At 50.7% G+C, this 26,597-nt stretch overlaps 10 protein-coding genes across 10 annotated transcripts; 4 read left to right on the top strand and 6 right to left on the bottom strand.

Moving 5' to 3' along the window:
• Positions 1 to 931: 931 nt before the first annotated feature.
• Positions 932 to 4,236, bottom strand: M437DRAFT_62648 (uncharacterized protein; the record flags this gene model as incomplete). Its single annotated transcript, XM_041024126.1, has 2 exons — positions 932 to 2,185; positions 2,404 to 4,236. 2 exons carry the CDS (start codon positions 4,234 to 4,236, stop codon positions 932 to 934), a joined length of 3,087 nt encoding a protein of 1,028 aa, XP_040883472.1.
• Positions 4,237 to 5,487: 1,251 nt separating this feature from the next.
• Positions 5,488 to 6,269, bottom strand: M437DRAFT_80937 (uncharacterized protein; the record flags this gene model as incomplete). Its single annotated transcript, XM_041027452.1, has 4 exons — positions 5,488 to 5,559; positions 5,613 to 6,015; positions 6,070 to 6,189; positions 6,250 to 6,269. The coding sequence occupies 4 exons, from the start codon at positions 6,267 to 6,269 to the stop codon at positions 5,488 to 5,490; spliced, it is 615 nt and encodes a 204-aa protein (XP_040883471.1).
• Positions 6,270 to 7,891: 1,622 nt separating this feature from the next.
• M437DRAFT_39749 (putative siderochrome-iron transporter) lies at positions 7,892 to 9,942 on the bottom strand (the record flags this gene model as incomplete). The annotated part of the gene is made up of 4 exons (XM_041020071.1): positions 7,892 to 8,775; positions 8,824 to 9,558; positions 9,608 to 9,738; positions 9,794 to 9,942. The coding sequence occupies 4 exons, from the start codon at positions 9,940 to 9,942 to the stop codon at positions 7,892 to 7,894; spliced, it is 1,899 nt and encodes a 632-aa protein (XP_040883470.1).
• Positions 9,943 to 10,442: 500 nt separating this feature from the next.
• On the top strand, positions 10,443 to 13,163 carry M437DRAFT_62645 (uncharacterized protein; the record flags this gene model as incomplete). The annotated part of the gene is made up of 4 exons (XM_041024125.1): positions 10,443 to 10,516; positions 10,888 to 11,257; positions 11,572 to 11,881; positions 12,007 to 13,163. 4 exons carry the CDS (start codon positions 10,443 to 10,445, stop codon positions 13,161 to 13,163), a joined length of 1,911 nt encoding a protein of 636 aa, XP_040883469.1.
• Positions 13,164 to 13,439: 276 nt separating this feature from the next.
• M437DRAFT_39032 (P-loop containing nucleoside triphosphate hydrolase protein) lies at positions 13,440 to 17,897 on the bottom strand (the record flags this gene model as incomplete). The annotated part of the gene is made up of 4 exons (XM_041019938.1): positions 13,440 to 14,473; positions 14,525 to 15,909; positions 15,962 to 17,634; positions 17,697 to 17,897. 4 exons carry the CDS (start codon positions 17,895 to 17,897, stop codon positions 13,440 to 13,442), a joined length of 4,293 nt encoding a protein of 1,430 aa, XP_040883468.1.
• Positions 17,898 to 18,855: 958 nt separating this feature from the next.
• Positions 18,856 to 20,122, top strand: M437DRAFT_80933 (uncharacterized protein; the record flags this gene model as incomplete). The annotated part of the gene is made up of 3 exons (XM_041027451.1): positions 18,856 to 18,862; positions 18,918 to 19,418; positions 19,581 to 20,122. 3 exons carry the CDS (start codon positions 18,856 to 18,858, stop codon positions 20,120 to 20,122), a joined length of 1,050 nt encoding a protein of 349 aa, XP_040883467.1.
• A 117-nt stretch (positions 20,123 to 20,239) lies between these two features.
• Positions 20,240 to 21,445, bottom strand: M437DRAFT_80932 (pyrroline-5-carboxylate reductase; the record flags this gene model as incomplete). Its single annotated transcript, XM_041027450.1, has 2 exons — positions 20,240 to 21,135; positions 21,403 to 21,445. 2 exons carry the CDS (start codon positions 21,443 to 21,445, stop codon positions 20,240 to 20,242), a joined length of 939 nt encoding a protein of 312 aa, XP_040883466.1.
• Positions 21,446 to 22,086: 641 nt separating this feature from the next.
• On the top strand, positions 22,087 to 22,782 carry M437DRAFT_39192 (uncharacterized protein; the record flags this gene model as incomplete). The annotated part of the gene is made up of 1 exon (XM_041019959.1): positions 22,087 to 22,782. The coding sequence occupies one exon, from the start codon at positions 22,087 to 22,089 to the stop codon at positions 22,780 to 22,782; it is 696 nt and encodes a 231-aa protein (XP_040883465.1).
• A 444-nt stretch (positions 22,783 to 23,226) lies between these two features.
• On the top strand, positions 23,227 to 24,067 carry M437DRAFT_62640 (uncharacterized protein; the record flags this gene model as incomplete). Its single annotated transcript, XM_041024124.1, has 3 exons — positions 23,227 to 23,229; positions 23,338 to 23,779; positions 23,835 to 24,067. 3 exons carry the CDS (start codon positions 23,227 to 23,229, stop codon positions 24,065 to 24,067), a joined length of 678 nt encoding a protein of 225 aa, XP_040883464.1.
• A 495-nt stretch (positions 24,068 to 24,562) lies between these two features.
• Positions 24,563 to 26,457, bottom strand: M437DRAFT_72032 (uncharacterized protein; the record flags this gene model as incomplete). Its single annotated transcript, XM_041025779.1, has 3 exons — positions 24,563 to 26,121; positions 26,155 to 26,257; positions 26,398 to 26,457. 3 exons carry the CDS (start codon positions 26,455 to 26,457, stop codon positions 24,563 to 24,565), a joined length of 1,722 nt encoding a protein of 573 aa, XP_040883463.1.
• Positions 26,458 to 26,597: the final 140 nt, after the last annotated feature.

Below are 26,597 nucleotides of genomic sequence, written 5' to 3'. Positions count from 1 at the left end.
ATGGCGCATCCGACATGTTGGTAGCCGATCTGGTACTGGCTACTGCGTCTATATCCCTCAAGACTCACGTACAAGCCCAGCTTTGGCCTGATCGTGACGAGGGAAGAGCAAGAGGAACAATGAGGAAGTCGCTTCCGCGTCAGAGGCAGCCGACGAGGGCTTTCTTTGTCTTTGTCTTTCCCTTCCTCCCTTGGAATCGGTCATGACTTTCAGAGTCGCATTCCCCACTGCCAGCCGGCGGAAAAACGTCCGTGCCTGCCACTCCCGTTTCGCGGATCAGCGCGTGCCACGCTCCATCAACGTGCTGACCGAGATGGGCCTCGAAAACCTACAATCCCATCTGTCACGAACTTTGAGCATCCAGGCCGCCTACGCTCCCCTTATCTTCCTGTCTTTGTCCGCTATTATTAGGCCCTCCTCACACACTCGACAACGACATCAGGCACCTGGGGGATGCGCTCTTTGAAACACGTCAATATGTCAATAACGAACAGAGTCATAATGATCGACAAACATTGAATTGGAATTGGCTAAACCACCACTAGTTAATGTGATCCTTCTGAGAACTGCTTCCTTGCTTTGTATCATCTCCGTCTTTTTTTCTACCAACTTTTCCATCTATTAGTAAAAGCCAAGGTTCAACTAAAACTCCATCTTTGCAGTGCTGGGATATCATCGCGAAAAATCAATTTCATTGTGGTCGTCAAGTCGTTCGTTCGTTGTTCGTCAAAGTTTCGTGTCGCGCAGTGCTTGAAGAGAAAGCCAAACCGAGACCAACCTCTTCCCCACTCGTTGCCAAAAACGCCGCAATCGACCGTTGCCGTTGAAGATTTACCCTCTTCCAGCCTCCGATGATGGAAGCCAGACCACCAGAGTAGAATACAACAGTCCAAAGCAGACAAAATGCGACAACGACATAGGCAGAACACCTTTAGCGTTCAGAGGGCTCCTCAGTGTACTTGCCAGGCTTGCGGTAACCCTTAGTAGAGCTGGGCGAGAAGTAGCCATTGGAGCTAGGTGAGAAGAAACCCTGAGAGCTGGGTGAGAATTGACCAGCAGAGGAGCTGGGAGAAGCGCGGACACTCTTGCCCTGCTTGTACTTGTGGGGGTTGAGTTCCTGGAGCATCTGCTCGTGGCGCTTGTCAATGCAAGCAAGGATGCGCTCGGTGTTGAGGTCGTTCTTCTCAATGCCTCTGACGATAGTAGGGTGAAGGCGTTCGACAATCTTGTCGACGAGCAGCTCCAGCTTCTCGTGATCAAGAATGTGCTCAGCCATGTCAGAGATAGAGTTGCGCATCTTGCGGTTCTCGGTGACGATGGTCTCGAGGTTCTCACGGGTCAGGTAGTTATTGGCAGCGATGACATCGACGGTCTCGCGATGCTTGCGGTTTTCAGCGCCCATGATGTCGAGGTGCTTGCGATTATCAGTAACAATAGCATTGACATCCTGGCGAAGCTTGAGGTTGTCTGCAAAGATCTGGTCGATCTTCTCGGTCAGGGCATCCAGCTTGCTCATCTGAACATCATGGCGAGTGTGCTCGGCACGATCCAAACCCTTGTAAGACTCGTCGATGAAGGATCTGTACTTGCGCTCACCAGACATGGGGAGCTGAGAAGCAGGAGCGTCGAAGCTGCCCTGCTTACTGAAGTAGTCAGGGGATCTCATGGCGACAATGGCGCGGCGTCTCTCAAAGTTGCCATCGCCATCGACGCCAAGGGTAGTGCCGTTGTCGTGATTGTAGTAGCTGTTGATAGACTCGCCGAGCTCAATGCCTAGGCCGCCAGCCTCCTTGAAGCGGTCACGAAGAGAGCGACCAGATGAGCTACGGCTCGAGTTGTCGCGGGAGGTGCGACGGAGGGGAGGAGGAACAGCGCTAGGGTGCTCGAATGGCATGCCATCGTAGCCAGTGGCGTTGCTGGTGGGGGTCTGAACGGTGGCAGGGCCACTGACAGAACGTTCCTGAGTCTGCTGAGCGCCAGTGGTAGCGAAGTCGTGGGTCATGACTGGGGTCTCGCCACGGTAGCGGTTGAAGGTGTGATCCTCGGGACGGTAGACATACTCGTTGTCTTGGACGGTCTTGATGTACTGAATACCGGGAATGCGAGTACGAGGAAGAGTGCCATCGACCTGCTTGTCGTCGTTGGTCGGCGAGTTCGAGGGCACGACAGGGGTCGAGACAGCCTCCTGAGCGGCAGCAGTTAGTATAGGTTTCCCAGAATGATTCGGTTGAGGAAGAAGTTGAAAGTAAAGGAAGGTCTTCAATAAAGGAGAAAGGTGCGAGGCAGAGGAAGGTGCGAGGCAGAGGAAGGTGCGAGGCAGAGGAAGGTGCGAGGCAGAGGAAGGTGCAAGTAGAAGAATCAATAATTGAAAAGGCCAGATGAGAAAAATAAAAGAAGACTTACGCGGAAGACATCGTGTCCATTGGTGACACTGTACATCGAAGGAGAGTAGATCTCGGTCTGGGGTCTGGCCTTCTCCCCAATCTCAGGAGGCTGGTAAGTAGTAGGAGGAAGCAAACCACCCTCAAGCAGACCATCAGGCATGTAGCGTGGAGTCTTGGCCTTCTCAGCAGACTTAGGAGAGACCTTCTTGCCAAGCTGAGGGCTGTGGAAGAGATTACTGTCCATAGGAGGAGATTGGAACTCTTCATTGATCTCCTTGACAAGCTTGGGGTCGGCCTCGAAGGTGGCCTTCTGACCGATGAAGGGCGAGTAGGGCTGATGGGCCATCTTAACAACGCCAGACTTAACCTGCTTGATAGGGCTGCAGTCGTCGTCGTTGTCGTCGTCATCGAAGGCGACAGTAATGGTTTCGCGAGACTTGGTGGACTGAGCCTCGTCGTCGATATTCTGGACAGTGGCCGCAAAACCGTTGCCAGAGTAGGCGTCCGAAGGTCTACCAACGTCGATGATGTTAGACGACATCTTGAGATTGGTAGGCTTCTCGGTGATCGATGGAGGGGTGTCCTTCTTAGGTGGGGGAGGTGGCACATCTTCGCGAGCGCGCTTGGGTGTTAACAAAGTCGACATGGTGCGCTTGATAGCAGAGACCTCCTTCTTGGGCGAAGTGGTAGGCTTGTTGGGGGAGACAGGAGATTTGGCAGAGCCCTTGTCAGAAGAAGCGCCGGCAGCAGCCTGCTTGGTGGGCGAGGCGTGAGCAGACATGTTGATTGAAGAGAGAATAGAAGAGTGCTTGATGGGGGAAGAAGAAGGTCTTGTGTTCTTGTGTGTGTGCGAAATTGTTGTGTGGTAAGAAGAGGAAGATGTGTGCTTCACCACTTTGTCGTGCGCAAGTGAGGAAGTGGATGGCTTTCTTGCCTTGGTAGGGGTGAGCAGACTGGCGACTTTGGATGACGCGCTGTGTCTGAGTGAGTTGACAGAGTTGCCTTTGGAGTGAAGAGGAGTCTTCTCGACGTTGTTCGAGAGATGCCAATCACTGTTGTTGTTGATCGGCTGAGGAGAGCCAAGGACCTGCTTGGCCTTGGGTGGAAGACGAACGGAAGTTGGGCGGACGGCGGAGTCCACCTTCGATCTGCGGATCACCTCTGCTGTGTACTTGGCCTGCTCGGGCGACAGATAGACAGGGGTTCTCTTCTCCTTCAAAGGAGTTTCCTTCTGGACGCTACTCTGCTGGTACTCCCTATCCTCATAGTACTCTTCAATGATTCCACGAACAGTAGGGACTGCATTCTCGCTGCCCCGAGGCACGAGGCAAAGATCTTCGTCAGGAGTGGGACGAGGAGCCATTGTTATGTTGTTGATGTTCTCGGGGATGGTAGCAAGAACCCGAGGAGGTATGCGTCCGAAGATACGTTTCCACGGCGCGTCGCTCCCAACTGTCACCGGGACGACCGGTCTCTTTGACCGGCCTAGGGGGCTCGAGGTGGTGAGATCGCGGTGGAGGAGATGCTCCGAGGGTCTTGGCGACGGCGACGGGCCCGGCGGCGAGGGCGGAGCGGGAAGTTCGAGCGGCAGGGGCTTCCCAAGGAGTTTGCGCGCACGTGATCCCGGAGGCAGCGGAGCTCGAGGGAGGCGGCGATCAGGACGACCCTTGCTGGGTTCTATATCAGGGATGATGCCTACCAGGCACAGGTAAGCATAGTCTCGTGCCCAGGTCTTTCTCTTATGTTCCTCGAATCGTCTCAAAGGATTGGCTTCTGGCAGGACACGATGTCCAATGAGCATGCGAGGAGGGCGAGGGTCGAGATCTCTGACATGTGGGATGATGTACGGCATGTTGCCAGCATGGAAGAGAGAAAAGAAAGGAAGTAGTGCGCAGAGAAACAGAAGGTCGAGATGGAAGAGAAAGAGAACTACAACTCAATGAGCCGCAAAGCGCCAGCAAGTCAAAACTGTAGAGCGCCAGCAAGTCATAGCTGTATAGAGAGCGCCAGCAAGTCATAGCTTCAGAGCGCCAGGCGACCGTAGCTTCTTGGACAACTCGAAAACGGTCTGATGTTTGCAGCAGACAGTGAACTTAACTTGACTCAACGACGACTACTCCTTCGTGATCACCACATCCGATTTCTACTGCGCGAAGTGCGTTGAAAGCCCCTCTACGAGGCCGATGGCATAGCAGAGGAAGGAGAGCCATATCAGGCTTCGTAGGTAAGCAACGCCAGCAAGAGAGCCTGGCACATACCGAACTAATACCAGTATCTGGCGACGACGACAGCAATAACGACGAGATACTAATCACCAAAGAGTTTGGAGGGCACGCATGCTGTTTTACAGCTTGGATTGACCTTTTCAACGATGTGTCAGCCAGCATGCGAGGAAAGTGTCAATGAAACATACTCATACAGCATTCTTTGATGGCCACTTCGGAACGCCGACACCAACGCAACGACAACTCTTGACACGACCATGAGCAATCGAACCTCAAGATCTCAAGCAACGCATCTAGATGAAGCGTTGTGTTCTTGATCTTGACGGCCGGCATCAGGTGTAATCGACCATTCAAGAGATCTCGACGCCACCAGGACAAACAAGGAACCAGACACGGGAAAATGTTTCAACCGACTCTTGCCGTATGCATTTCTATGGAAATCCATCTCCACCTCTTGGGGAAAAGTTTGGAAGGAAAAGAGCCATGGGAAACATGCCCCTTGCACTTGCATCTGCAGCGTAAGAAAACACCCTGGAGATCTTGTCGATAAGACAAAATACCCCGGAGCTGCTCGCGGAAGAAGACTGGACTGACTGGAAGGAAAACTTGCAGATGGAAAATCTGGAAAAACAGAAGACTGGAATACCCCCCGCTTCTAAAAAGAAAAACGCAACCTACGACTATCTTCGGGCGAAATGCCAAGGAAGAAGCGACGAAAAAGCAACCGAAAAACTGCGCCTCATTGCGCCAGACACCATTGAACGGCGACGGGAGATATCATTGGGGTTGGGTTCCGTGCCGGATGCGCTGTATCGAAGGAGATTGTATTGGAATGGGCCGTGGAGGTCGAATCAGATCCCCAAGTTGTGTTTTCTCGTTTAGAGAATGACACACTTGTGGTTCTTCTTCTTCTCCTTGGTGGCAGGAGGCTCGAGGGCAGCAACGATGGCCTGAGATGTGTCAATGGGCTAGACTTGAGACTCGCTGCGAGAGCACAACTTACCTCGTCAAAGACGTCCTTGAGTCTCTCCTGAGTCAGGGCAGAGCACTCGACATACTTGACAGCACCGAGCTCTCTGGCCATTCTCTCACCGTCCTCTCTCTCGACGGGCTTCATCTTCTGTTCACGAAGCTTGCGGAGAACGGGGTCCTGCTTGTCGTCGCGCTTCTCCTTAGGTGGGCGCAGATCGAGTTGGGTTCCGACAATCAGGCAAGGGACGCCAGGGCAGTGGTGGTGGACTTCAGGGAACCACTTTTCGCGAACGTTCTCGAAGGAAGCAGGAGAGACAACGGAGAAGCAGACAAGGAAGACATCGGTCTGAGGGTAGGAGAGAGGGCGAAGACGGTCGTAATCCTCCTGTCCGGCAGTATCGAAGAGTCCGAGGGTGTAGGGCTCATCGCCAATCCTGCGGCACGTCAGTCGCCGAACGAGCTATGAAATAGCTGGAATTGCGACTTACATGACAGTGACAGCGTAGTTGTCGAAGACGGTGGGGACATACTCGGCGGGGAACTTGTTGGTGGTGTACGAGATCAGCAAGCAGGTCTTGCCTACAGCACCGTCACCAACGACGACACACCTGGACGCGCACAGCGAGGTTAGCGGATGCAGCAGGGATTGGAGAAAGGTGGGAGCATACTTGATGGTAGCGACGACCATCTTGTCACGAGCGAGCTGATTTCCTATCCTAGCTTCTGGCGACGAGGTGGGTTATGTTTCGAACGAAGAACGAAGGGAAGCTGTCGACGGCACAGCGGGTGGTTGCAATCTGTGGGAATGCGCTGCGTGGGTAGCCGGCAGAGGCGATGCGACAAGAGGGAGTCAACGATCTGAGGACGCGGACGGCGGAGGTTGTGAGTGCTGCGGTGTGAAAGAGAGCTGTCAGTTGTTGTTTCGTCCGGCTGGCTGGAGTGACGACTCCGTCCGTCACTTACTCGGAAGCGTCACTGAACCCAACAACCAGACTGAGGCTCGCCCGATAGATGCAGCTGGCAGAATTGTCGTGTCGAACCCGCAATAAGGTCGACCCCGGGAACGTGAGCTGGCAGAGGTTGCGGGTGTAACGGGGTAAACACTGGCACGACGCGGGCCAAAGCGAAGCAGACGAACAATCACAAACCAGACCCCTCGGCCAAATGCGTTACAAGGAGAGAAGGGCTTTGTCAACGGCCACGATAAGTACACACTGGATGTCACAGAGCAAACTTGATACTAGAGGCACTACCTATCCACCAGAGGCACGCGATTCTTGGCCTGCCACTCCCGCTGCCGCCCTGCCTCTGCTCCCAAGAAGGCCCTTCTTCACCGCGCTGTAAGACCCTCCACATCAAAAAGTCGCAATCCTCAGCGTTCCAGACATTACCTATTCGGGTTGGATTTTGCCGATCTTCCCACTGAATTATCCCAAACAAGCAACTGCCAAAGAACTTTGTGAACAGCCAAATCTGCGAAACAACTCGAATGTCATCGTTTTGTTTCAGACCTGCAATCCACCATGTCCCCTCGTTGTTTTGTCCAGATTGCATCTGGAACAATGCCGCCCTTGTGCCTCGTTAAAGCTGCTTGCAGTCAACGGGGCGTACGCCGTAGGATTCGTAAGCCGCCCTCAATGTCTCACGCCTTGTCCGGTCGCAACAAAGATGAAGCAGATTTTCTCGGCTACTTTCCGACGGACGTCTACAAGCTTCACTTGTGAAGCATCGGCATCTTGACTGCTGAAAGTCAGTAGGACAGTTTAGAGTGAACAGACTCAATTGATCGAGTGAGACGTTGCAAACACACACCGAACCCATGCTAAACTGGCCGCGAGGCCGCCAGCGAATCTTAGTAGCTTCACACCGCCAGCTGCCCCTTATGATATAGCTAATTGGGTCTGTGCCCTGGGTACATCTCCCGACTCTAGCTCGTGATTGCACTTGGCGTTATTCTCCCTGAACTTGCTGTACCTGCTACATAAACGTTTCTTGACCTCCGGGTAATTGACTGTTGTGGAATGTTGTGATTAAGCGCTTGATCAACAATGATTGCCGGAAAGACGCCCCTACTCAAACAGGTGCCTCGTGCCTTGCGATACGACAATCTGTGGCTGTAATACTAGGTCAGGCTTAATGTATCATTGGTGAACTCTTATGTGGATAGGTAATTGAATATGTACGGTGGTATCTCTGGAAATCCAAAACGCCTCTTGAGCCAACCAGCCATGGTATGTTACAATGACGGTTGTTCTATGTCTAGTCATCAAGTCATGTCATGACATTTCTTCTCTTCTACTGGTGTCGTTATCAGTCATCATTCAGATGCAAGCTTGCATTCGATTTCCATGTCCTTAGACCGTTGTTGCTGGCCACACTTCTGACAGTGCGGTCATAATCATAGTCGATGTCGTCTTCACTATCATAACGACGATGACCAGAAGACGAGGCAACAAAAGGCTCCCTTTCTGAGGGACTGCTGGGGTCGTTTGTGTTACCGATCACAGTACCCTTCACTTGTTGATTCATCTCATCCAGCTTGTAGTTCCTCATCATGAGCGAGAGCGGGATCAGAGGAATGCAGACCAGCACGGCGACAGTGAGGATCTTGGTCATGGTCTCTTGGTAAGCGCGGTTGATGGCGATTCGTGTTGGTGTACCCATCGCGTACTCTGTAGATGCAACTTTCACGCTGCCAAAGATCTCCCTGGCCTGGTCGCGTGTCTCTTCTGGTAGATATTGGGCAAGCTTGACAGGCACATTCGCAGACCAAATGGCGCCTGAGATTGCGGACCCGACGGCACCGCCAATCTCAAGAATGGTGAGGAAAGCAGCTGTCACAGCACCAACTTCGCCATGTCCAACAGACGCTTGAACACCAAGCTGAGCGGGTACATGCAGCATACCTCCGCCAATGCCGACACAGACCTGGCAACCGATGAGGAAAGCATCTGTTACACCCTCTGTGCGGTAGCGAAGCATCATAACAACGCCAAGGAGATATATGCAAGCACCTGCCGTGACAAAGTACTTGTAGTGCTTGGTATATTTGATGACAATGGAAGTCAGAATGGAGGTGACGGTCGCTGTAAAGGTGAATGTTTGGGTAATGTGGCCAGCAGCCGAGACAGACTTGCCCTGCACGACCAGCAGATAAGAGTAGAAATATGGCTGCACGGAGAGATAGTAGACCACTGCCTGCTGTTAGTCATGAACAACTGCCATAAGATCATTGAACTCACTGAAATAAAAGAATGCAATGAGCACACCCGCGATGACGGTGGTGCTTTGGAAAAGATGAGGGGGAAAGAATGCTCTCGGAGCTAGACGGGGGCTGCGCTCCCACAAAGGGAAGAGACAGAGGCAGACCAGACCACAGACAAGCATTGCAATGATGCTTCCATTGCTCCACTCTCCAGGCGCACTGGCTCCCAGTGTAAGCGGAATCAGCAGTAGAGCGACGCCAACAAGAAGGAGTAGAAGTCCGAAGATGTCCATCTCGAACCACAAACTTTTGAGAGTATACAACCAATCCTTGCCAACGAAAGGTGACGGTGGTAAGATTCCCAGTTTCGAAGCCTTTCTTTGATTTAGCGACAGAGCAAGTGCGAGCGGCAGGTAGGCAACAGGCAGAACAATAGCCCAAATGCCGTATCCCCATCTCCAAGTCAGGTTCTTGAGTATCGAGTTGGCGATTGGAGGTCCGATCCAGACATTCAAAAGATATGGAATATCCGGGACCGTCGAAACGATGGCTCTGTTTAAAAGGTCGCTCGTGTCTGCAATAAAGATTTGCTGCAGAATCTGTAGCCCAGTGGCACCTGCCGAGTAGAAGATTTGGGCTGCTGCATATGTCTTGACGTTGTTGGCCGCGGCTTGCTGGATATATCCAAGGGTAAACAAGAACACGCTGAAGGTGAAGGCCTCGAAACGTCCCCAGACATCTGCTACTTTTGCCATAGGCGGTTTGACAATTGCTATAATCGATCAGCGAAACTCGATATCATATGCTTCAGTTTTACGCACATAGCACGACTCCTTGAATTACCGAGACCGTCGAGATGAGTGCATGTGCCTTGAATGAACTAGTGGCGAACACGGTCAAGTTGGTAGTCACTTGTCCCTCCAACGAAGTTGCATATGCCATCATATACAGACTGAAAAACGATCAGCGACCATGCTCCGAGGAAGTTTGGAGAAGAGCGAACTTACCCGCCATATGCAAATATGAGAGACCACTTCGACCACAGAGCCGCGGTTGCCTCTAATCGCTTCACACCAGCCTGTGCGCTTAGTTGGCTCGCGACATCAGATTCGGATTCCGTATCTGAGAATGCATCGTCGACAGGAGCTCTGTTCATCTTCTCCCTGCTGCGCCGAGGGAGGGTCTCTCCTGCGCTGGAAAGTCTCCGAAGGCCTGGCATGACTGCTATCAGAGATGCCAAGGACTAGAAAGATGTTGTTGGCCGCATGAATATAAGAGAAAAGAAAGAAATGAGTAGCACGAGGCCCTCGAACGTAAAAACAACAATAACCAAATAGCGGTGCGTACTCTTGCAGTTTGACAACGTTTTGATGCAGGGTGCGGCCTAAAACTGGCTGGAGCGCGTCAGAGCGAAGGTTTGCGGTCGGCAGGGCTTCGATTTGCCGATGACGCCGAGATAGGTATGGTCACCGTTCTTTGGAGATATCACGTAACTAGCGATGCAAAAAAGTATATAAAAGGATGATAGGAATATGAACGGAAAGGACTGAGGTGGGAAAGAAGTTGGAAGTGAAGCACCTTTTGATCAAGATTGGCCGCCGGCAAGAGTCGTAAGAGACCTATCGAGCTGCCCAATCAGGATCTCGATCTGATAAGATGGCGAGACCCGCTAGTGGAGGGTCCTGGTGGGGCGTGCTTTCCTCGGCTGCGAGTTCGGATTCAGCCCAACTGTCAGTCCTCATGACCTTGATGACTGTTGTTCCTCATCCTCCTTGGGTGCTTTGGCTTGACTTGAGCTGCCATACGGTTACGATCAAACATAATGCGGAATGATCGAAGCCATCGGTCTCGGCTGTCATGATTTCAAGTTCTGTATGAGCGTCAACGGAAAAGAATAATGGCGGCTTGCCAGAAATCCTCACCGCAAGCGAGTGGGCAGCACTAGGGCAGCCTCTTGAACCGATCACGACGCTTGTGACTGCTTGCATACGATGACTTGGCTGACATTCTGGCGCGAGGGGATCAGATTCGTAAGGCTCTTGGCCAAAAGGCACTGAGAGCTTGTGATGCCAGATGTTGCATGACACCTAGAGCAGAGCAGATGCAAATGTCGTCGTCGGATCGAAGCCAGGTTGAGAGCGATTAGTACTGCAAAGAATAAGACGCTGACAGCAGATATGATGTTGCCACAACCCATGAGGTTACGAGCAAAACGCGCAAGCAAGCGAGCCCTTGGTTTCGGCAATCTTCGTCTTAGTTCGCCGACATGTTTGCTTACTGAATGCGAGCAGCCGAGCACTACACTCCTAGCAAGTGTACTTCTCATGGAAGTTATGAGCGCAGCATCCAAGCCTCCCAATTTTGAGAGAAGGTTCAAGCTCGACAACCCGCCATCGCGCAATCACGCCCTATCGCAACGTCGTTCGATGGTCGATATCACGAGATGTCTTGATATGCAGGAAGCCAGATTTGTGCGCTATTCGACGACGTAGTCAAAAATCAAGGATCACTTCTGCCGCAAGGATTGCGCAACTAATTGCTGGATCAACATGCACGCTGGATGGATGCGGTCTGCCTGCGATTGGCACGAGTCAAGTCTGAAGTCTGAAGTCTGCCTGCTGTCTCATGTTTGCAGGTATCCGTCGTCCCTTTTTGGCTCTTTCGAGAACTAGGCTGCCTCACGCACAGGCCATGCTCCCCTCATTCAAGATCGACCTGCAAGACTACAATTGCCTCCGCCAGACTATATCTTCTCATCCGTCAACAACAACTCACTATCTCTTAGTTCAATCATCCATCGCCAATGTCAACACCAACAGGACTCGAGACATTCCCACTGGAAATATGGCTGTGGGTCTTGGAGTACAGCTCAATCGGAGTCCATAGGGCGATGAGCCAGCTATCGAGCGCTTTGCATCAGATTACACGCAAAAGATTGTATCATACCATGGTGTTCGGACATCAAGGACTCGGAGGTTTCACAAAAGACACAAATCATGACGCGACTTGGTGCCGTGATCTAGAGCTCTTTTATGAGTCGCACAAGGATCGTGATGACTGGAAGCCACATGTTCATAGGGTATATATACAATGCGGTAAGTCGATGGAAGAACCTGAATTCACATGAACATGCTTCTCAGGGTGGATTCTATCACAAATTTGATGGCAAAGCATCTCCTCGGTACCAGGAAAAGGCAAGGTCTTTACTAAGTTTCAACAGATGACAGTTACTTCGATGACAATGGTATAACGTTACTCAACGAGGAAGATTTGGCAGTCTGGAAGGTCACTTCTCTTTTTGCCCATTCTGCTTCGACGCTGCAAAACTTGAACTTCTTTCATACTACAACGCCATATATGGGGATAATGTCCTGGGAAAACCGGACTCCGGCTTGTGGTATAACTTCATTGTCTTTGGCCATGCAAGACGAGAGTGATCCGGGTCGGGGCATTGACGTCGAATGGATGGACAGAATCAGTTACACGCTCGGGGAGATGCCGACGCTTCGTTTTCTGGAGATCAGAAGCTGGGGTATGACGGAACATCCTATGGTTTACTCCTCATTCGCTGAGTTTGGAACTTGGAGCATAACACATCTCGGTCTCTTGGAGTGTGGGCCTCTCACCAATGATGTGGCTTACGTGCTTCAGATGCCGAGAGATCTGCAGAGCCTGACAATGACATCCGAATTGACCCCGGACACCAAGCGACATAGCATGGACGACCCTATCAGTATACAAGAAGCTGTTGACGCTCTGCAATCAATCAAGAATAGCCTCATAGAGCTCGATCTAGACCCCGGACCGAGCGAGCACTGGACACATCCGAGGATGGGTAACAGAGTTTTTCCTCGATTCATGGAGCCGTACCAGTCTCACGCATTCGAAGGCTTTAGCAAGCTTCAGCGCCTCACAGCACCCTTGGAGATGTTCTCGCAGTCCACAGGCAAAATGAGTCGCCGTGAGGACCATACTTTCTACACGAATTTTCCACCATCCCTACAGGGACTCACGTTGGTCGCTACATCGAGAGAACCATTCAACAAAATGCTAGAGCATACATATGCTCTGTCAGATAACAAAGTCGTCGTGGGAGATCGTGTCGTGGAACTCAGCAATCTGTCTTGCCAAGCAGATGCATATGAGAAGGCACACGAGTTATTCGAGGAGCTATCGCAACTTGCAGATCACAGATACTCGGTACCAGCTCTTCGTGAAGTCCATCTTCTGAGAGATCCTTGTCAATGGCTTGATTGTGAACATGTCAAGCTATGCAAGCGACAGCTCGAGCAGGCTGGTATCTCTGTACACGTACATGATAGAGCCATTGAGGGACCGACTCAAGACAACTACAGAAGGTGGGGTTCAGAGCTGTAGAGGCGCACCTTGTCAGCTCAGATTCTCTCGGACAGGGGAAACACAAGTGTATAGGACGTTGAACTTCTGCTCGGCGTAGTCTTGATCGAGGTCCAAATGAATAATATATCCTAGATTCCTGAAGCAGACATTCTATGCGATGACAACCTTTCTGATATTGCCTTATGGATCAATAGTCACATGTTGGCCTGGAGTAGTAGAAGGAGCGAGCTCAAGACATCGACAATTTTCATATGACGAGTCCAAGTATCGACACGGCGCTCGACATCAATCACATCAAGTGGCAGCTCTAAGCAACTCCCCGAACAGACTGCCCTCCTTTTCTCTCAACTCCCCAGGCACACCCACTTCAGCAATCCTGCCTCCATCCAGCACAACCACAACATCAAAATCCACAATCGTCTGCAGATGATGCGCAATCGCGATGACAGTCTTACCTCCAAACTCCTCTCTTAACAACTTTTGCACAGTAGCTTCAGTCTCATGGTCAAGTCCCGAAGTAGCTTCGTCTACCAGAACAATACTGCCGGAAGATAGTATTGCGCGTGCCATGGCGAACAGCTGGGTTTGCCCTTTAGTGAGCATGTCGTCTGGGTTCAGAATCACGTCGAGAGCGGTTTGCCATGTTGAGCCCTCTGCTTCAGCTAGAGTTGAGAACTTGGAGAGGAGGCCTACGCGTGAGAGGGATGCTAGCATCTCTGCATCGCTGCGTTTTGTGTCTGTGGCGCGGAGGGAGAGGTTCTCGCGTACGGTGCCGGAGGTGAAGTAGGGGTCTTGCGGTAATGCGATCATTTTCGAGCGAAGGAGTTCTTGGGACACGGTTGTGATGTCTATGCCGTCAATTTTTAGGGAGCCACTGCTGATGTGCAAAAGACCAAAGACGGCCGATGCAAGTGAGGATTTGCCGCTGCCTGTGCGACCGCAGATGGCAATCTTCTGACCATGCTTGATCTGCAGGTTGATGTTCTTGATTGTGGATGGCGCAGTGTCTGAGTAGGATGCTTCGAGGTTGGTGATGGAGATGCTGCCTTCAGTCATCCAGTCTGACGGAGGGTTGACCTTTCCTTGCTCTTCTTCTGGGGTGCTTTCGATGAATTCTTTCATGCGAGCGATAGCGCCCATACTCGTTTCTAGCTGTGTCCAAGCTACAACGAGCATTTCTAGAATCGGTCCGATGTCCATGATGTTGATCAAAGCCAGAGCAACATAACCGGCATCTCTGCTAGCTCGGAGTTTCACGACTATAGCCATTGTTACTGTAGCTAGACCGGCGACTACGAGGTTCAGGACGAGAGTGAGCCAGTTTTGTACTGTTTAGTAGTTAGTGCGTAGTCTCTCTGGGTTCTTTGGTGTCCTCTCACCTGATTCAAGGAGATAGTATGGCGTTTGACTCTCCTCCAACAACTTCTCGTTCTTCTCCCTGTATGCTTTGGCCCAGCCGAACGACTTGATGGTCGCAACACCAGTCACTGTCTCCAAAAAGTGTGTACACAGGGGAGCTTTCGCCTCAAGATCCATGATTCGTAGCTGTTTGCCAGTTCGTAGATAGATGTTTTGAATGACCCAGAAAACAAGTGCAAGGACTGGCAGCGTCGCAGCAATGAACGGTGTGGCCACAATGATGATCGATGCCATGGCAATAACGTCAGTCGTACCTGCCATAACATTAAGCAAAGCATTTCCCAGTTGCATGTCGATGATCGAGATGTCCTGAGAGAACCTGTTGGCTATACTGCCAGTCTCTTTCCCACCCCAAGCTGAGTAGCGGACCTTGACCAGTGCTGTAAATTGCTTGACATGCAGGTACAAGCTGGATCGTGGGAACATGTATATGAAGCCGACATAAAGCGTCAAGAACACAACGACTACGAAGGCCACAGTTATGGCGCCCAGGATACCAACCCACTTGCCCAGTCCAGATGAACTTGTTACTTCGGCTCCAGCCCACCATTTGAGCACAAGCTGTTGTACACATTGCAGAACGGAAAATCCTATGATGAGAAGAGTGAAAGAGGTAAGTCCAAGGGTGCCGAACGACCTGAAGTAGTCTTTGTACAGTTGCCAATTGGATACAGTTTTTGCTGTTGATGAAGAGACACTGGACGACCGTGATTTCTTGATCGGAATCTCAGCCGGGCTGGTATTATCGATATCTTCTTCAGGGTCTTGTTCCGGAATGCCTGCGTGTTGCCGGATGAAAGAGGCGGGCGCGTTGCCCGGTGCGCCTTGATAAACAAGTTTTCCGTCCTCGAGCACAAGTATTGTATCGGCATAGCGTAGCCAACCAATAGCGTGCGTGGCCAACACGACTGTGCTTCTCATCTTACGAAGAATTCCTTGAGGACCCAGAACACGATTAAAGACAAGTCTCTCTGTGCGTGTATCCAGACCAGAAAGTACATCATCGAGCAGTACCAATGACCTGCGGGAGTATATGGCTCGTGCCAGACTGATTCGATTCTTCTGCCCACCACTCAAAGCAGTGCCGTCATTGCCAACGCGAGTATCGATACCATCTGGGAGTTCCTGGAAGTCCTGGTCCAGTCCACAAGCCCAGGAAACTTTGGTCAACCACACATCGTCGTGGGGGTCGGCTCCTACTATGTTCTCACGTATACTGCCGTTCCAGAGCCATGGATTTTGACTGCAATAGGCAATTTCATCATCTGCGACAACTATTGATCCAGACTTGACAGTAACCTCGCCGAGGAGAGCTTTGAGCAAAGTCGATTTGCCTGAGCCAACACTGTGCATGTTGTCAATAGCTTATTCGTGTATATTGCGATCACAGAACTTACCTTCCAACGACGATGTTAAGTTTATTGCGAGGTAAGCTGAGTTCAACATCTTTCAATACTTCAACGCCGTCAGCGTAACCACAGGTCAGTTTCCGCATTTGTGCGAGTTCAGTGGTCTCAGAGACCGAGATGCCTGTTTTGGTGTTGCGGCCATGTGCCATGGCTTCCGAATCAATCGTACGCTGATCTGTGTGGTCTTCTGTAACAAGGTACTCTTGAATTCTGGCAAGTGCAGCAAAAACTTGCAGCAAGGAGGGTAGATACTGGATCGTCATGAGAAGTGGATTAGTGAAAAGTTTCAACACAGCCAACGACGTGAAGAGGATCGAATTGGTCAGCGGTACTCCAGTCAGATGAGTCTTGATCGCAAAGGCTCCATACATGACGAGCGCAGCCGCTTGCGAGTTGACAAGCGAGATTACCAGATTGATCATAGCCGCCATGCGGATCGCTCTCTGGGCACGAACTTCCTTCTCACGCAGCTTGTTGCCTTTGTCCAGGACTGATGGTCCAATACCAAGTAACTTGATATTCTTCATTGACCCGATTACGCTGGTAATGTAGGAGACACGTTCTTGTGTTGCTGCAAGCCAGAGTTTCGTTTTTGGGCCAATTTTTTTGCCATTTGATGAGGCGATTGCAACAAACACCACAAGAAGCACGAGTGGAGCGAGGAATGGTAATCCTACTTGGCTGTAGAGCAGCCCAAGAGCGATAACAATCGAGACACCGCAGGCCCAAAACTCATGCATCGGTCTGATACCGACGAGTGTCTTTTCGACGTCAACATTCATGAGCATGAGGGGATTGGAGTCTGTATCAACCCGAGAGCGGAGGGCCTTGTCATGAATCTGACTGATCAAACAACCTCGGAGTTTTGTCTGGAAACGGACAACCGCCTGCCAATACCAGCTCTGGAAGGTCGCGATAGCCACATAAACTATTGCGGTGGCTATCACTAGCAGGATTCCCTCTTCGGTACCACCCTCATCGGGGTTGTCGATGTAGTCAACGAAACGCAGGATCAGGTACGGTTGAGAGAACTGGATCGCAAGCAGAAGCAGACGAGGAATGACCGGAAACATCATATCGTATCCGATGGCGCTGAAAATGATGCGGAGCATGTTGACCTTGGGATTTTTTGTAGTGTGCTTACGCCATTCCAGTCTAAATCTTCGTTGTGGGTCTGTTGATGAGAGATCTTCGTCCATCTTATCGAGATCATTGGGTGCGAGTACCGAGGTGTACCCACGCTTGAACATGTTGTTCAACCACCAGAACAGGCGTTGGCTGAACATGTCGTTGGTGTCTTGAGGGCTCCGCTTCTGTCGATGCAGTAGTATGGACTCCTTGCTCACGCTTTCGACAGCGAGGAAGATGGCACAGGCAACAATTTGGCCGATACCCAGACCTCTCATGATTGTATCCTCATCACGAAGCCAGATCGAGCGAAGGTGTACAGCTTGCACCACCAAGGCTACCATCAGATAAAGTTGCAGCAGTGCGCTTGGTCTGATAGACCGCATGTGTTCCCATTGTGACAGGATGGCGGCCGTTAGCGAGGCTAGGAACGAGAACACTTCGGCAGGTATCTCTGCTGATGGCGCATGTGGTCGCACACATCCTCTGATGAGGACTGCTAGGCTTAGACCAACGAACGAGGTGGATGACATCTTTTCGGTAGATCAGTCGAGGCCTTGGTCGCCGCTGCAGGCTAATTCAATCAGAAGCTCACCGTCTTGGCCCACCATAGAGCAGTAGGCGACACGACCTTCCGACTACGGCCCCATGTTCTTCTCAGCCTCAGAGGGGCCATCAAGAGCAGACATGCAGCTGGTATGAGGATCATAACATAGTCCTCCAGGCCCAATGTCAGGTCAGGACGGCCGCCATGACAGACCCCTGCACTGCTGTCATCGCAATTTTTGGACGACATGCTGAGGATAAGGGGAACGAGATGGGCACAATTGACAGCCAAAGGAAAGCAATGTAAGATACAAACGATATAGATAAATGTCTCAGTCTGCTAGAACCATCGTGGTTGAAAGGTACCTACAATATATGTGACTGTGGAATCTGACTGCCTAAGGTGTGGCAGATCTCCTTTTTCTTATCTTCCGGCAGCGGTGATCGAATGTGGCAGCCTACCATTCGACTAGGTATCGGAGGCTTGCCAAGGAAGGATCCCAGAACTCGTTCGCAACGGTAATTACCTGTGACATGTCGCATCATCACGAAAAGAAAGCTGCTGCTCGGTTCGGCACGGTCAATACCTCGAGGCATTCATGATTGTTCGCAGTTATGTCAATGTTGAATGTTCATTGTTGCGAAAGAAGGGCTTGTTGTCAAAGACAGAAGCTTCGTTTGGTCGGTCATCATCCTCGCGTGGCTGGAAAGCTTAATTCGTCCAGTTGCTCCTGCCATATCTGGTTTATGCTCAGCAAGTCAACGGGAAATTGATGGTGGACAGTGGTAATAGCGACAGCATCCTTCTTTCAAGGTCTGATGACTGTCGATGGGTGATTGAATCGTCCCCGACATTGAGTATTTTCATTGATGATGATAATGTTTAAGGTGCTCGCGCAACTTTGTTCAGTGGAAAAGCAGATGTCCCCGACGTTGCCGCAGCTACCTCACCTTCGTTTGTCTGATTATGGTCGTCTTGTGAATCTATCAGCATCAGCCAGTGATGTATCTCAGATCAATTTTGACTCGTTGGACTCGGATACTCATTGATCTGTTTCTTGGAGCAGGGTGGCTCTCGCATCGATGATATGAGCACAGACCATGTACAAGTTGCGGGGAGACATTTCGCTCAGCGGCTTGTATCAAAAAATAAATCCGGCGACCATCAAAGTCATTTCTTCAACAGCACATCTCACAAAAACATCAAAATGTCACGTAAGCAGTCAAACAGGGAGTAAGATAAATCAATAGAATACTCACGTATGATCAGCATCACGAGCAGGCGACATCGAGGACGATGACCCGGTCATTGCAGAATACAACGTCTTCATCACACCACGCCAACTCGAACAAATCTACCTTCTTCAATATCCCAATCGCAATCGCAGTCAAGCCTACAACGAGCGCAATGGCGCACGCCCCGTAGACTTCCGTCTCAAACCTCAAGCCGGATTTATGGAAATGGACATCGGCATGAACCCCAGCGCAAACTTCAACAAATATCAAAGTCTGGTCTGGGGTGAGGCAATAAGAAAATCCAAGGCTAATGGCGGAAGCGCTACTTTTGGTGCTGCGGCAGGATTTGCGCCGACGAAGGGAGGCAAGGGAAGGGGTAAGCAGGAGAATGGTGAGATGAGTATTGATGCAGGCTTGTCGCATTTCCAGAACGCTATCAATAGGGATGCAGTCTTCCAGAAACAGACGCTAGGAGGGCAGATTTTGCAGGATGAAGCAGGTAACCCTAACTATATGTTGGGTGCCTTCCGTGGTGGTAAGTTTCTTTGCATTTGCTTTTCTATTCGTCTTCTCTCATCACTATTTCTACACCCTTTCCTTTCAATTCGTCGACTTCTGTCACCAACTCCCTCTTCCTTTCACCTCAGACCCAGAAAATCGTACACAATCTATTCAGACGATTTTGACCAAAATCCAGATGAGCTCCATCTCACGCGCGTCGATGGTGTGGTGCAGATGCGCCCTCAATTCCACCACGTCGACGCAATCACACACGCCGAGACAGCCGCTCGCCGCACCGAAGCAGCAGAAGGCTCAGGAACCGGACCCTCTGGAGCAGCCGCACAAGCAAAACAACCACAAGCTCTCGCACTAGCTCAAACCTACAAAGACAATCGCGACGTCGAAAACCTAGAAGCCCTCAGAGCCAAGAACCTTCTCTTGATAGCGGCAGAGGAGAAATGGACGAGGTTGGAGTACTTTGATGAAGATGAGGAAGCTTCGTACTCTACTTACCACAGCCGACTTTTCCATTCTGATACTGGTGCGGCTACACCGTTGAAGAGTCAGATGAAGAATGAAGAGTATCTGGACGCGATTTCGGCACCACGAGTTGATCCATCAGGGAGAAAGAAGAAGAGACCATTGACTAAGAAGCAGATGGAAAGAATTGAAGCTGCAGAGGATGATGTGGAGGTCGCTGGCGAGATGGGTGGAGAGGTTGATGTTGAGATGAGCTAGATGGAAGGCGAGATCTTCACCGAGTCTTGCGTATCAAGAACAGCAAAGCATAGAATTGAAGCTGTGTACATGGGGTATCTCATGAAAGTCCGATATCTAGAAGAACGCTCAAGTGCTTCAATGTCTGGTTCCGTTGACGTTCTTTGCTCCACTGCCGAGCAAGCTAGCAACAACAGTAGCCTCTCTGACAGCTCTCGAGACATGACTTCTCACAGCTCCGTCCTCGAGTGCGAGAAGACCGCCAATAGTGCAACCGCCAGGTGTCGACACCTTCTCCCTCAAGATAGCAGGGTGTTCGCCATCCTGAACCAGACCAGTAGTTCCTCTCATAACCTGGGCGGCCATAAGGTTTGCCTCTGCTCTAGGAATACCCATAGCAACACCGCCGTCTGCAAGTGCTTCCATGATCAAAGCAGCAAATGCGGGACCAGAGCCACAGAGGGCGGTACATGCATCCATGTTCTTGGGCTCAATCTCGACAACCTTGCCAATTCGCGACATCATCCAGTGAACGAGGTTCTTGGTGTCCTGGGGCAGCGGAGGAGTCGATTGGTTGATGACTGTCATGCTCTCGCGGACCTTGGATGCAGTGTTGGGCATGGTGCGCACAATAGTGATCTTCTCGCGTACTTGCTCGTGCGATAAGCCAGGGTATAGCAAGTCTTCCAATTGTGCTTCAGGAACACCAGCCAGAATACTGATGAGCAGTTTTCCCTCGAGAGCTTCGCGTACGCCATCAGCTTGCAGGACATCCTTGACGTAGAAGGGCTTGCAGGCCAGCAAGACCACATCTGCCTCCTTCATTGCGCGCACATTGTCTGATTGGATGACATTCAAGTTGGCGTTGTATTTCCCTAGCTCATTCTTGATGCGAGAAGCACTGCGATCGCTGCGGCATGTGGCATTGAAACGGTTGGGTAGACGAGGTGGTAGGTTTTGTTCTTGTTCGGAGGATTGCGAGGATGAGTTGAGTGAATCCATGATGCCGCCTAGGATGGCGATACCCATGGTACCTGTGGTGTATATGTCAGTCTCATATGCGATATCTGGGGACTCTCGTGTGCGTAGCATGTAATTGGTATAGCTTTAAAAATGCACAATGGTATTGAATTCCAGAGTGAGGTCCAGTGAGAGCTGATATTTTGCCGGCTCTCTTTGGAGACAGGTCCAAACCCTATACCATTGTGCATTTCCAAAGTATACAACTTTCTCGCTGTCATAGTCGGAGCATGATAAGGGTTACTCATGTTAGCACACGGGGTGATTGTTCATGAACGTACCGCATCCCACCACAGTCAGGGTGAGGCCATTGTCTGAAGCCATTGTGATGTTGTTCAAGTGAGCGAGAAATGAGTTCGACGAGGGACAAACGCAGGCGGCCAATCAGAAGAGTGTGTATGGTGAATCAGGGAGCGTGGGCCTCGCTGCTCAGTTTGGGCGTTCACAACCCCCACCAAAGCTTCTGCGCCGACCTCGGCTTCATCTCTCGGATCTATCCGCCGCTAGCCGCTTCCAGCAAAGATGGCACCAGCTTGGCAGATTGACGAGCAGCACGAGCCCATCGCGCCGTGCCCTCCAACTCCTCGTCTCCGTCCTGTTTCCGACTGGGACGACCCCAACCTCCCTCCTCGCACCGGCCTGCCTCGCTTCCCTCCCGACGCCCGTGACGGCTGGTGGCCTTTGTATCTTGGACCCTCGGAGCGCACCTGCGCAATTGCCCTCGCCGAACACGCCCGCCGCGCCGCCGAGCAGCTGAACAACAGCACGAGTCCTTCTCAGCAGGCTCAACTCGCCCACGAGCCTGTTCAATTCCATAAACTTCTGAAGCCCATCCAGCCTGGCGCTTCTTCACTTTTCAGCCTTCTCACCACCACCAACACCAACGAACCTTGGGCCGTCAATCGTCCTCCTACACCCATCCAACCCACTCTCGACCACCAAGCTCCACCTCCAAAAGTCGCACCATGGATCCATTCGAAGTCCGCATGCGCTTCAACAGCCAACTCCAACACCTCAACGCTTCCGTCACATCTGCTCAGAAAGCCGCTGTCTGGGCAATCAAGTACCGCGAATGGGACGAAGACCTTCACTCCTGCATCCTCGAAAACCTCGAACGCAATTCACTCAACAATCGCGCCAACATCTTCTACTTCTTCGAGACGCTTTGCGATGTCGCCTCAGCAGCAAACCACATCGAGTTCGTCCGTATGATGGAAAGAGATATTCTTCGCATTGTCGATCTTGTTGCTCCTGAAGATGGCAGTGGTGCTGCCAATGTCAAGGTTGTGCGCAAGGTGTTGAGAAATCTTGCTGGAAAGAAGTATTTGCAGCAGCAGACGGTGGATGAGCTGGAAGAATGCATCAAGGACCGCGATAACATTGGTGGTGTGGGTGGTACCGCAAGCCCAGAAGAAGCTATGCGCCACAGCAATGGAAATGTCAGGGTGGAGAAGAGACAGGCCGAACAGCGTATCGAAGAAGACCGTGAGCGCCACAAGAGACTTAGAGAGGGCATTTGGGCGGTGAACGAGGATGAATTCGACAAGACCTGGGTGGATGCTGCTGATCTCAATCAAGACGATTACCGCACTGCTATGGAGGAGGAAGCAGAACGCAAGCAATATGCCGGGCTCCACCGAACGGAGCTTCTCAGTGCCTGAGTCGTCCTTCGTTTTCAGCTTCACGGTTCCCTGCTACATGATATGACGAAAAGCACGAGGATTTGTACTATAGGATTGAGGAAGGTTGCGTTTTACACAAAAAGATACCCCGTTTCGCAGAAGAAAATACCAGTTTTTGATTGTTCCCCAAAGCAAAATGTTTCCCATACCCACTTACAAAAATGCATAGTTCTATCAAAATATCCATGATTGTCCATTGAGAGTTCATTATCCTCTGTATCTCACTGGACATCCCATGGTGTACAGTTATACTGTGCATTTTTATAGCAAAGATTCAATGCCTACAGCTGAGAAGAGATGTGAGCGTTCGTCTACATGGTATTTGGCCCCTGATAGTGCTCCTTGTCATACCCTGTACAACATCTCAAAACCAGACTCTCGCTGGAAGTCAGTCACCGAAATGCACGATGCCATAAGGATATCATGGTTTGTCTTGTCGAAATCAATAGTTCTTTCATCTCTCTGGATGTTTCTTGATGTAGAGAATCAATCGCGCATTCTTATAGCACTATGCAAACATAAACTGTTCAAAAGAGACGTATGGTCTCTTTAGGGACTCCGCCTCGAAAACGGACCTTATACCAGCCAGCAACGACGACCAAAGGCACCTTTCTCGGGTCATCGCCCACAATACGCGAGTCTTCTAAAGCCGCCACCAGCATGATTTCACGGAAATCTAGTTCAACGACGAGAGTAACGACCCCAAGAACCACTATCAGCAACCCAGATGCCTCTCTCAACTACATCGAAGAGCTTCTATACCACTCTAAGCAACCAGACACTACCAGCGACTTGAAACGTCCTCGTGCATCATCAGAATCTACCCTAGTGGAAGACGAATCAAATACACGACCTTCCACTGACTCAAAAAAGCATACCTACGGCCAACCCTGTCCAGAAAATAACGAGCACTGCCATTACCATCATCAATTGACTCAATACTGCCACATACCATGGCGTAATTGCTCTTCAGCCCGTACGTCTCGCCATGTCCTGTATCCAAAGCCACTCTGTACTGACCAGAAGAACAGTAAACGCTATCAAGCAATCATACAGAACAGGCGGTCAATGGATCGGTGCTCCAAAGGGATGGAACGAGACACACAATTCCTGCCTGAAGACGGACAAAAAGTGTGATGCTCATGCCCAGCTTCACGACATTGTGCTAGAAAAGCAAAAGAACAAGAAGTATCCGGGAAAGCCTAGAGCAAGAGGAAGGCATAGCAGGGGCTCTGGCAGTCTGGGGAAGAAAGGAAAGGAATGACGCGAAAACAAACCGACGACCACGAAGCACTCGAATAGATGAGGCCGGAAAGCTCATGTCGCTACTCGTTGGACAAGGTCTGACTTGGGGGTCTCTGCTGATGACGGAATTTGACACAACATTGGCGAGCAGAACTTTGCGCAATTGCTTACTACACCATTCCTTGCTATCTTAACGAGAAGAGGTTTAAGTTTAACTTGCCAGAATTCTGAACAAGAGATCAAGTGACTCATTCAATGGGAATCCTGGAATAGGCACATGTGAGTTGTCGAACAGAGCTAGATCAACCTGCCGAGAGGAAACACCCATAGCCCATACCTCAGGGTTTGAAGATCGACACGTAGTTTTTAAGTCACCATGTAATTCATGACTTGCAAAGGTTTTGGGTAAACATAATCGATAAACGTTCTTGTGTCTCTGTTGATCATGGTCAAGCAATCAACATTTGCAAGTGTCTCTCACCTCCAAGACTTTTCGATACGGGTCTAAGACATCCTATCTGCTTTGTGCATCATGGCCAGGCAGCTCAGCAATACCAGTACCATCAACTTCAGCCCGCTCCACTTTCGCCATGCTCAAAGGCAACTCGCCAATCTTGTCCGCCTCGTTCGATGCCAATTCATTGACATGCGCACTATCCGCTTCATATGTGGGCGAAGACAAAGCGTCTTCTTTGTGCTCGTGTTTTGGTACCTCATGATGAGCACTCTTGTCTGAGTCAAATGAGATGAGTGCAACATCACCATATCCAGCCTTTGCACGACGACGGCGGATAATGAAGAACATGGCAGCGACGATGATGGCAACACCTGCCACTGCACCTATGACTATTCCTGCAATGGTCCCGCCAGAAAGCGAAGAGTCTGATGACCATGATTTTGTGTAAGGGCCCGTGGAGTTTGATCCTTGCCCGTTTGTCCAGTTGGACTCTCTAAGTGTGCCGTTCCAGGTGCTAAGCCAGGCAGGAGCGTATGGCATCTGAGCGATCGTGGTATCGGTTTCTTCGATAATGACGGGTGTTGACGGAATCGTCATGTCTGGACCTGGTGCTTGTGACAACCAAGTTGTGTTTGTCTCCCAGTTTTGCACCAGAAGTGCTGCCTGTAGAAAGGCGCGACCAAGATGATAAGGTTGACTTTTGTGAGGAGTGAAGGGTCTGCAAGGGAAGTATCGCGTCTTGGAGGCAGTGAGAGGCGTATCAAGCTCTAGATTGAGAAGAGAAAATGGCACATTGATCTCTGAGTCGTCACTGAACGTAAAGGTCAAATATGCAAATGTTTGAGTAATCTCATCGAAATGGCGAGCATCTGACTGGGTGTTCCAGAGATAGAGTCCCAAACTTTGGTCATAAGTCACGGGAAGATACTTTGCAATCGCATCGCAGGTGGCTCGTGGCAGATGTAAATATGGGACACCTGGATTAGCCAGAACTTCTAGTGATCCACCCAGCAATCCACTTTGCGAGTTCGCAGAAGCATTACTGTTGGCTGTGTATGGCGTAGTAAAGGGCCAGCCGGAACCGTTAGCACCAACAGAAATGTCAGTCAGCTGAAAGGTGGTGTCCTTGGTAGTGATCGGCTCAGTCAAGCAGCGAGACCTGTCATAGCCGCCCATGACTAGACTTGGCTCGATATCAAGACTGGGAGAACCAATTTGCAGTCCGTACGAAAGCGACGAGATAATCGAGTTCTGTTTCGCAGTAGCCAGTTGAAGATCTTGAGTGTTGTTGAAACCAGTAGAATTGAGCCATGTGAAATTTGTCCCAGCGCCATACAAAGAGAAGTAGCCAACATTCATAGTATACAGCTGACCGCCAGGAGAGTTCACAGTAAGGTTGTGTGTCAAGGTAGTCGCTTGGTTGTTGAGCGAGTTTGAATTGTTGTTGACATCCCACACAATAGCTCGCTCATGGATCCATTGCACGTCGTTCGTCAAATTTAGAGGCCATGAAACTGTATCGTCCCAGGAACTGCCGGCAAACAAGGTGCCGTCCATGTAAAGAAAATCCGCGTGTGCTGCTGAAGATGTCCACATCGGCCAGCTTCCTGAGTCAACTTGATTGGGGCATGCTGAGTCTTGTTGCGAACAAGCATCTGCTGCAATGAGCAGCGAAGTCTTTGTCAAAGAGGGAAGCATCGCAAAAGTCTGGAATGGATTATTATCCCAGGAGATGTTCAAAGCATGCCATGGCTAGATCTGTTAGCATGCACTGGAAGACACAGCTCGTTGTGCTCTTACACCGTCCGGTCCCACTGTGAAGCGTCAGCATGCGATTTTGATCATCTGCCATACATGTCTTGCTTACCTGGCGTTTCGCTCCATTTCGAAACCCAAAAATCGGTCGCCTGACATGCTCTCGCAAGCAAGCCGAGGGTGAGTATTGACAACATGTAAGTTTTGGTCTACCACCACACGTGAAGTTCTTCAAATTGTATCGCAATACACGGACCAGAGAGTGCGAAAGCAACCAACAGTGCGGTCAAGGGAGAAAAAAACCTACAACTAAAGAAACTGCTCATGAAACTGCTTA

The sequence above is a fragment of the Aureobasidium melanogenum genome, assembly GCF_000721775.1.
Source record: "Aureobasidium melanogenum CBS 110374 unplaced genomic scaffold scaffold_2, whole genome shotgun sequence".
NCBI lineage: Eukaryota > Fungi > Ascomycota > Dothideomycetes > Dothideales > Saccotheciaceae > Aureobasidium > Aureobasidium melanogenum.
Note: the sequence above shows the minus strand (reverse complement) of the source record. Positions and strands in the feature narration are given on the sequence as shown.